The 10958-nt window shown below is 33.3% G+C and overlaps 1 protein-coding gene across 1 annotated transcript; it reads right to left on the reverse strand.

The window, feature by feature from the left end:
* Nucleotides 1-9610: 9610 nt before the first annotated feature.
* LOC119632241 (U6 snRNA-associated Sm-like protein LSm2) lies at nt 9611-10320 on the reverse strand. The gene is made up of 3 exons (XM_038025049.1): nt 10237-10320; nt 10113-10180; nt 9611-10039 (listed from the first exon to the last, which is right to left on the reverse strand). The coding sequence occupies exons 1-3, from the start codon at nt 10237-10239 to the stop codon at nt 9823-9825; spliced, it is 288 nt and encodes a 95-aa protein (XP_037880977.1). The 5' UTR covers nt 10240-10320; the 3' UTR covers nt 9611-9822.
* Nucleotides 10321-10958: the final 638 nt, after the last annotated feature.

Consider the following 10958-nt stretch of genomic DNA (forward strand, 5'->3'; position numbering starts at 1 on the left):
CAAAAATGAAAAAAAGGTCTGATTGTATAATTAATACGAAACTTATGTATTTAGGTACACCCAAGCATCTAAAATGCTTAAAACAAATCACTTGTACTTTGTAGCTAATTTTTTTTTTTTTTTTTTCTTTCCCCCTAATTATATATTTTCGTACATGAATTACTTTAACTGATACATATACATATATATATATATTTTTCATAATTGTGTATTTATCATTCTTTATATAAAATAAATTTAAAAATAATAATAAAAAAATTACGAAAAAACTTTAATTAGCCGTTAAAAATTCACTTATAATTTAATATTTAATGAAAATGTATCATTAGACAGAAATTCAAATAATAAAAAAAAAAAAAAAGTGAAAATAAAAATCGAAAAATAATCTAAAATCTTTTAGAATCATTTATATCGGAAATATTTTATTTCCAACAGCTTTTAATTGCTTATATGATCTTACCAATCTCTCTTTCTCTTTCTTTCTCTTGTTCCTTCTTTCTCTCGTAAATAAATCATCTCACTTAGGACCTGTCTTTCATCTTTGTTCACTCATTTAAGTAGTCTATAGATTATCCACTGTTTTATTAAATCATTTACACACTTGTTAAGCAAACTTAAAATCGTTTATATATATATATTATAAATATTAGTAATGATAATAGTGATAAAATAATAAAAAGAACAAAATTCTTTTCGCCTTAGGCGAATTTTTGTGTACACATCACTCTCAAACATTATATGAAACGGATCAACAGGGTCGTCGTTAATTTTCAAAATTTCCCATTGCATATCTACTACGGATATATTACAAATATGATCGCAAATTATTGATGAAAATAAATGTTAATCAGTGAACTGATATAACAAAGTTTTATATATTGTTATTTAAAAATAAACGAAAAAGGTCGAAACGTCCAATCTTTAAATGTTCATTATTACCCATAATATCACTGTCAATTATTTCTTATGTAAAAATATAAGAACACAATTATGTTATGGAATAGAGAGTGCGTTTTATTAAACGATACAAATGTTAATTGATTTTACTACTAAACGCCTTTTTATTCAAATTTGCCACTTTGTTACTTTTCCAATCCAATTTGTAAAAGCCATCCAATAGCGCTTCTCTCACTCCACTTCTTTAGGCGATGAACTTTGCTGTGCATCGTCAGATGCGTGTGTGTGTTTATTAGAAATGCAAAACAGAAAAGAAGAAAATTTCTTCTTTTTATTAGTTAAAAAAAAATATATGAAAAATGTGTGCACCCTTATACATAAATAAGAAAATAATTATTTTATTAAATACATAGACATATATACAAATATAATCAATTACACTTTGTCATATTATAAACTTGTGTGTTGAATGATTTTACAATTAATTGAACAACCAACCAACCAACCAACCAATCAACCATTCATAGTAGAAAACAATAATAATCAAAACCTATTTGTTATAATTATTTATATATTCTTTCTAACCTGATAGAAGTCTAATAAATCTCAAAATAATGTAAGACAATTTTTCAAAGGAACGATTTATTATTGCGAGCCAATATCAAATAAATAAAAATATTAAGAAAAGCTTATATGCTTAGACAAAAAAACAAAAGAAAAGAAAAGAAAGACGAAAACATTCAAAAGCATATTTACAATATTCAATTGTCGTGGAGGCCCTGAATTCTCTTTAGCTCCCTCTCTCTTTTAACCTCGCTTTTCTAGCCTTTTCCATTTCCACCTTTCCTGTTTACTATTAAAGGAAAATTGCTTTTAAAAAACTTGCAATATCTTTAAATATTTAAACCGAATTCCTGTGAAAATCGTTCAACGATACACGATTGTGTCGTAGTTCTCCTGTTTGATTATAGTTTGCGGTGTTTGGTTAGAGCTACTGCTGGCTTTCGCAATATCAGTAAAATTGAAAGAATTCTAAAGAAAACCATTGTATTGTGCTAATCGACGTTCTACTCGAAAATCTATCTAATAACATCAAATTGCTCTTTGAAGTTATTTTTCCAGTTATTCCCTCGCCAAAAAAAAGAATGTATTGTTTCATTTAATTCAACAAGGTAGCAAGGTATTGCGAGGTATGCGTTTCTTCCTTGTTTTCAATATGTTAAATTTCTATAAATTTTCAAAAATAAAATTTTTTGTAAAATGTGCAATTTTTTTTGGAAAAATTCATTTTGAAAATAAGGACAACCAACCAACCAATCGTGTTTGCTTAAAATATTTTCGTTAATATCTACAAACTTGTCTTTCAAAGGAGCTTAACAACTTTCTAATATTCAATTAACGTGTTATACACTCTCAATAAACAAGTGATTATCATTACCTTCAATTTAGACATTTTCCTAATAATATATACATAACGGACACACCGTACGTTTGCTGCCAACAACCAATATCAACGCAAAAGAGTTTAGCTTTCGTCTAATTTGACAGGTATGAAAGAGTATATTTAACGGCTGTTGTGCATGCGTGAAGAAGAAGAAAAACGAAAGCTGAATAATATTTCATATGTGAAAGAAAACTAGTTGCATGTTAATTACGTATGAGAAATGTAACTATCGCCGTCGCTTTGCTGTGATTTTGCATTTTTTGATTGTCGCCCATTATTTTTCATTAACCCCCGATTCTTTTGGATTATGCACAAGAGCTCTTAATTATTTTCTCTCTTACATGCGTCCAAGCAAGGAAAGCAAGATAGCTATCCTTTCAAACAAATTTGTCTTACAACTGAACGTTCAGATCTGCGTGTCTAAGAAAAACACCGACGTAATCACGTATTTGAAAGTTAACTTTCGTTTGCGACCAAACCGATAATTGATAAACGGTTTTGTTGCGATTGCGCAAGACGTCCGTGTTATTTTCGTTGCTATCATTCAAACAGCAGAAAACAAACAAATTTTTGTTTCTATTCGTTTGTTGCTGTCAAATTCAAAAAAAACAACTGATTTTTCTCTTTGATAGATTAACAAACAAACCAGCCATTAAAGAGATTCTCAATTTTGCCAGGGAGAAAATGTATATTTTCTGATGTAAGGATCGACACCCGGTTGAACAAACATATTGCGCTAAAGAGCACGAGATAAGTAAGCTTTTAGTAGATTTTTTAAATTAACGATGCTGACAATTGTATTACATCTTAAAACAATAGATCTACGTCTGCTCTTGCTCGCGTGCGTAACCAAGTCAGAGTTCGCAAATTCAATGCCAAATGCGGTAGAATTTTCTTTTTTCGTTGTATAGCGAATGCTCAGTTTGTAAAGGCTTATCAGTTCCTATGCCTTTCTGTTTCCTCTTTTATTTTCGACAGTCACCGTGTTACTCGAATAGGGGACGTCTCCTGAGTGATTGCTTATATTAAAAAAAAAAAAAGATCCTGGTAATTAATTATATGGATTAATCACCGGTCGGTGAATTTAAGAATTTCCAAAATGAAAATCTAATGATGATTACGACTAAAACAAGGACTTAATCTAATGGACAGAAAAGACTTTAAATGTTAGATTGTTGACAATGTTTTGCGCCATCTACCCATACCTTCAATAGTTTTTTATGTTCTTGTTCACTAGGAAGAATTTTAAAGCTTTGTTTAGGTTGCTACTGTTTTTAGTTCAGTTAATTATAGTAGACATAATCTGTAAACATATATAATAAATATATATTACAACATCACAAATTTGATAGTATCATTGTCATAATTTAATAAAGGCAAATAATATCATGTAATAGAAGACTTTAATCATTATATTTTACGAATCACCGCCAAAAAGCAAAGATGCACTATGCAGCTGGGAAAAATGAATACACGTATGTATCACAAATATGTCCAAAAAACTTGCACATCTTCAGGTGTTGTAAGGAGATTGGAAGCATTCCGCAAGGCCCTTCTCCGTCTCATAACAATTCTTTTTCGCAAAATTCGATTCTGTTCCATTAAATGGTGTGAAAAGATGCGTCGAGTCATTCCGCCTAATATTTATATATTGATTAAGAAAACCCAAAAAAAAACCTCTGGTTGTGATGAGATGCGAATTGAAAATTTTATTTTAATTAATAAAAGCACTTCGTGTTTTAAAGCGGGTGTAAACAATAGATTGCGATTGTGCGAATTATACATTATTTTATTAATTAATAAAAAAACCAAAAAAAATACTTGTGGTTTAAGTTGACTTTGTGAGGTTTCTAGCTCCATTTGCTTGCTGATTTACATAGTTGTATTATTGTGGAGACTGGTGCCGTGTGAATCGGTGTCTAACTGCTAGTGGTCGGATGTTGCTGCTTGTGTTCGTGTCTTCATTAGATGCTGAACCTTGCAACGTGTGCCAAGTGTTGCAAACCTGTGAGGAGCGATAAGGAAATTACTTGCCAAGGAGTGTAAATGTTTATCACACCGCGACCAAGTGTAGTGGGTTAGACCAATACTCATTAAAGTTTCTGAAGAATGACAATTTTATGTGGCTTATGTGTCCAGATTTCTTGACCTATATTAGAAATGGCTAAAGAAGATATAAATAGTGGTGGATAAGAATGATATGTTGTTGAGGAATAACATCGATGGATGTCGGCTTTCATCAAAGAAGAACGAAGTTAGTGTTGGAAAGAGAATTGATTGCTTTGATAGTCGGACCGAGCAGAAAAAAGTCGAACGATATCAAAATAATTGCAGGATGCATGTGACAGCAAGCTGAATGAGACAGTTGAGAAGAATGTGAAGGGCGTTGAGTGGTTGATTCCGCTAGCGTGTAAAATAGAAAAAAAGTCGTCTCTTGCGATGGTTGTCAAGCGTCCGATGATTAAGTGAACTGACAAAAGCGGGTCTAAATATAAATATTGACCCAAAAAAACTTGAAATTTGAAATGTACTCTACAGAAATAATGGTGTGGTGGTATTAGATTCCGGCGGCGATTAAGAACGGAAGAAGGCTAAAGCTGTGATTGAGACTACTATGCCTAAGCATTTTCGACATAATGCTTCTTAGCAAGATGAATCAAAGTAACGGATGGGGATGATGAACTCCTGGATGGGTTATATAGTCAAAATCCTATCTTTGGTGGCAGTACGCTAACCGTGAGGACATATGCTATTTCTAGACGAGGGAGAACACAGCATACTGCTGTGGTAGAAATTGATGCTAAGTTTTTCTCCAAGATCCTCGCTGCGGGTTCGTTGATTGGGCATTGAAAAAGGTGTCGTGTATTTGACGGAGGTCTTGATGTTAACCACTCTACCCTGAGCAAATTGCGTCCAGTTTACCTCAACAAATTAAGATTAGTGCGACAGAATGTCGGTTATGATGGGTGAGTAACATCTATAAACTTGCTGTGTTAACATGGAGACAGTCTTCAGAATTGTTAGTGAAACGCATAACAGATTTGGTTCATAAGCCGAAGATTGGCTACTCCAATTTCTTGTTGCATACTTTATCAGTTGATATTGTCGGTATAACTGAGACATGGTTCAAAACGTACAAGGTAGTGGTGCAAGAGGCGGCGGTACCGTCTGTTATATTACTCAATACCTGTGTGTCATAAGACTGAGGATGACAATGTTATGAAATCAGAGAAGGACAATGTTGTGACAACGCTGTTGAATATCTTGGAGTCAATATTAATGGTAGTTATTCGAAATGTCTTATATTAATGTGTATATAATCTATAAGGTAGACCTAGGAATAACTACTTAGATTATGTTTTCCGGGCTTTAAATGACATTTCTATTTTCTATGGCAATTTTGTACACCCTAGTAATTTATAATGGTGATTTGTCCCTAGATGATCTACTTGCCACTCGATTGCGTGACTCAGTCCCATCAGTGGGATTAAGAATTATTAATTCCTGGCCCACAGGCTTTGCTCTTGGTTGTAGGTCAGCTTACTTGGATATTGCTATTGTTTCTGATGAACTATAGCACATTATAATCAATTTTCCCGTCGATATTTCTGACCATAAGTTTTGCTTCTTGTTATGGACATTGTTATTAACAGTGACAGTGGTAAGCGAAGGTCATTTAGCTATAGAGAGTTTAAGTCAGTTGACTTGGAATGGCTAAGGGATAATTCCTTTCGAGCTAGTTGGAATACTGTTTGATATTTATCGATCTTGAGTAAGCAGGTTGCTTATTTAGAGCATCATACATACGAGCTGTTTAATGGTTATGTACCAATGAAAGTGTGTGATGTTTGTCTCTCAAATCCGCCATAGTTTCCTGCGGAGATTAGAAATGCAATCAAGTTCCGTAATGGCGTATATAGGAACAGAAGCGTTGTCTTAACGCCTTTAATTGGGAAGCGTATCGTAGATATAGGAATAGAGCGAATGTTGTTACAAGGGGTATAAAGAGACAATACTATTGTAAAACGTGTGAATTTTAGCTCGAAACTACTGTGGAGGAATCTTTGAGAAATTGACATTAATAAGAGCCCGCCAGTGTTCGAAGTTTGCGCTGATAGGTTTAATGACTACTTCTTCAGATCCAATTGTGTTTTGTGATGGGTTTTTGCTTTTATGATTATGCATTGTATCCACGCAGTAAAACCTTTCATTATCGGATTTTCACAAATGAGGAAGTGTAGTAGTCAGTGCATTGTATCAAAGCAAATGCTACGGGGCATGACAATATTAACAGCAGAGATTTGAAACTAATTCTTCTCGACATTATTCTGCCTTTGACTCATGTTGTAAATCACGTCGTCTACATTTCCTGATAGTTGGAAGGTAATTAGGATAGTTACTCCTATCAGGAAAAAACCATTGCCAGTTCTCCCTGAAGACTTCTGCCCACTTAGTATCCTTCCTTTTTTGTCGAAGGTTATGGACCGCTTGATGACCGATAAGCTAAGGCTGCATCTGCATACGAGGACATTGCTGTGTGCTAATGAATCGGGGGTGCAAACCTGGGCATAGCTGTAACATGGTTATGCTTAAAGTCTTAAAGCTTATATCTCATGGGGTTAATGTATATGATAGCTTACAATAAGTTGCAAAGTGTAGCTAACAATTGTGCTAGATATGTATTAAAAGAAATTCTGCATAAATCTTAAAGGAAAAATAGTTTTTACTTTTTATGGCTAATTCAAACTTTTTTGGTCATTAATTTTCTGTTTCGTTTGGTTTTTTTTTTTAGTTGTTTGTCTTCATTCAACTCCTTGTAAGTAAACAATTTTATTTGGGATTTATTTTGTTTTCAACTTACAGCTGCTTTCACTGCAACTCTAAACAATTAATACTAGTTAAAAACAGTCATAACTAAAGTAAAACGTGACATGTTTTGCTTTCGCCTAATTTGACAACTATGAGAGCGTGTATTTAACAGCTGTTGGGCTTACGTGACCGCAAAAAAGCGATGGGTATCACACAATATTGAATGCTGTCATCTAAGTGATCCCAAACCAGCCGAAAAACGAAAACGTCACCTGACTTTCAGATACGTTACTATCTCCTAGCAATAAAAGGAAAATAAAATCTAAAGAAAATTGGTTTACATACGAACAGAAATAAAACAAAAAATTTCAAATTAGTGAAAGGTAAATGAACTATTATTAAATAATCTCTTTTGCTCATCTTATGCCGCTTGATGGAAGGAGAAATTCAATGATATTTATTACGACGTAAACGCGTTTTTATATAAAATCGAGTCATAGATAGCTTCCGATGGGGGTAGGTAGAATATACTACTCGCATTTACCCACTGCAAGTCACTGAAACGAACAAGTTTTTGTTTTCACTATATAGATGAGGATACAGTTAGTCTTTAATCAACTATTAATGATCAGCTGGAAAAATTAGGACAAGTTGGCAAGTTAGGAATATAGTACTTCACAATTTTGATGAATGGAATAAAGATGATTGCGTGTCAGTCCCCACAATTCTGCTTTCAGGGACAAAAATCGATGCTTTTTTAAACAAGATTGTAATAGGGGATGAAAAATGGGTTACCTATGACAATAACGTCCGCAAAAACAGTGGTTGATAGGGATCAGTCATCACGATCAGATCCGAAAGCAAACACCATGGTAAAAAAATTTTTCTGTGTGCAATGGGATTGCCCAGGCATAATTCATTACGAGCTTCTGAAATCAAATTTAATGATAACTACAGACAGATAGGTCCAGCAGCTGCAAAGATTGCAAGAGAAACAGCAAAGCCGACTTAAAAGGAAATTCTTCAGCCTGGATGGTCCGTTTTACCAACCCACCTTACTTCCCGGACCTTACACCATAGACTAACTCTTTTTCTTACAAAACAACTTTTTGAATGGAAAAACCTTCAATTCTGAACCTTCAATTTCTTCTAGTCCAAGTCAACCATATTTTACAAAGAAGGAGTTGATAAATTACCAGGAAGATGACAGAAGGTCAAACATAATAGTGGCGAATACATAATAAATCAATATAATTTAGCTATAATTTCATTGAGAAAGTAAAATAAATGTCTACTAAAAATGGAGGTTACGTATGACTTGATCTAATGCAAAGGCTAATACTACATTTGTTTTTCAAAAACAATGATAAATCTTTTATACATTTTCTAAGTTTGCTAATGCGACTAGATTATGGGTTCTCGCTATAGGTTTACTTACATATAAATAGGTGTGAATGTGTGCACATATGTTCAATACTCACACAGAGGAAGATAATATTAATGCTTTGCCTAGAAATGAGCAATTTCAAATCGTTGAAAATAATGAAAATGAAAGAGGAAGCTAACTTTTCAGTATTTTTGCAAGATTTTATGCACACTTTATTAGTTAATTGGAGTTTTCCAAACTTTTTTAGATGTGGTGCGCCTGCGGGCTTGTATTTCTTGCTCTTTCCATAAATTTGTATTGATGCATTTGTTACAGTCCTAAATTTGCGATTGTTTCTACTTAAACAATTTTACAGTTTTCAGTCTAAACTATTGTACATCTGCTTGAATTTGTTTAACTTTTTTTCTTATGCGTTTATTTTAGACGTCCCAAACGTTGGTCTTGAATAACAGAGTCTGGACATATAAGCCACAAATCTATTGGCTTAGTCCATCTCTGTTCAACATACCAAAAAAAAAAAAAAAATGAAAAAAGAATAACAGAGTCAGACATATCTATCCGCTCTCTAGTGCGATTACGATAATGATCTCAACACTTTAGCGAAAAAGTGAAAATTCATTTTAGAATATTTGTTAAGATCAAAATATATATGTTATCAGTAAGACAAGAATAATTTGCCCATTCTTTCAACCTGATATGTAAAAAAACAGAAATCGAAGTCAAATAGTACTTTTTAAGAGTTGTAAGCCTTTTAGAAATTAAATTAATTCGTGGCCGTCTCATATTCAATTTCTGCAAGCAGAGAGAACGAATTTCAGTTCAAAGAATTTGTAGCCTTACGAATTTAGCGCCTTTCGCCATAACCTACAAGAATCCTGCAATCCATCTAAACGTTGATGGATTTCTTAAAGTTTAAAGCATTTAGCTTTAGCATCGTTTTAATCCATCCAAGACGGTCAAACGTAATTCAGCTATCTTCGCTCATTCCTTAGTTACACTCAAGATCAAGCTATAAAAGCAATAGCATAGATGTGATTTTATTAAAGATCAAAGTGGAAAAAAAAGACTTCCCGAATGGTGCATTATTGAATTTCTATTCATATTCTTATTCTCTTAAAATAAAGTTCGATTAGGAAATCTTTGTTATGTTCCAACTTTTTCTTTTCAAATTTAGATTTCCAAATATTTCAAACTATTATATTGGATTTAAGTTACGGTGTTTACACATTTATCTTCAAGGGTACAACTTAAAAAACTAATTGCCCCTGCCCCTTTCAGATGCATTTCATCTGATACTGACAACCGCCTCTTTACGTGCGGCATCCTGCAATAGTTGTGTATCGACTTCATCACCAGGCAGCTGAACATAACGTACCACCGAACCGCGTATAAAACAATTTTTTACCGATAACATGTGAGGGTACTTTTCCGGATCTGTTACGCTAATGTCGGTCAGTTTGATATTTAGATATTGGTCCACTGAATGTAAAGTGCCGCAAATGCTGCAAGAATTACCAAAAAGGATACTTAAATTCTTAAAACAAATAAAAGTAAATGTGATTGTCCACAGCGTACCTTAAATCATTTTTTAATTCCACCACTACATCTTTGCCAACCAATGATTTGAAGAATGAATAGAATAGCTGAAATAACGATGATTTTATTTTTATTCACATTGTTAGTTAATGAAAGAGTTTACCATGTTTTATCAACAAATTTGAAAACTGTTAAACATAAAGTCGTTTTCGCAGTGAAATGTCATTAAATAAAAGCTGTTGTTTATAAACAAGTGAAGTTGGTTGTCGTTATTTAGCCGCTAGTTTTAGAACACCGCGTAACTTAGTGAAGACCTGCGCACACAATTGCTAATTACGGTATGCCTTATGCGTGGCGCACGAATTGTCAAAAGAAAATCGATTGCACGTATATAAATGTAGATGCACTTGCGTTGCGTTATGCACGAACGCAAATTTTTGGCATATTTTTAAAAGTTGTGCGTGCGTCGTTTTTGAAAAGAAAATCAGTGATGTATAAATTATATGTGATTAAGTTTCATTTTCAAATGAAACGGAAGGTTGAAAAATTATTTTTTTCATGTTGGCGATAAACGTGGTCTGGCGGTAGCAAAAATCTCAAGTGCATTTGCTCTTTTTGTGTTATTTGCTAAAATACGAGAATGCTTGATGACACTGTGTGAAATTTCAATGGAACCAATCAGGATAAAGTAAAATATTATTTACTCTTGGAGAAGCAACCATATAAAATCAGCAGTCTTTTTCTAAGGTCGCGGACGCATTTCATTGTAAGCATCTAAGAGCCGATATAATCCAACACAAAATGGCAACTATCGAAAACGTCTAATTAGCACTTTACTATAAAGTTGTTGTTTCGCTTTTGTTTGTGTCGTTTTTGGCAAACGGG

The sequence above is a fragment of the Glossina fuscipes genome, unplaced genomic scaffold (genome assembly GCF_014805625.2).
Source record: "Glossina fuscipes isolate IAEA_lab_2018 unplaced genomic scaffold, Yale_Gfus_2 1, whole genome shotgun sequence".
Lineage (NCBI taxonomy): Eukaryota > Metazoa > Arthropoda > Insecta > Diptera > Glossinidae > Glossina > Glossina fuscipes.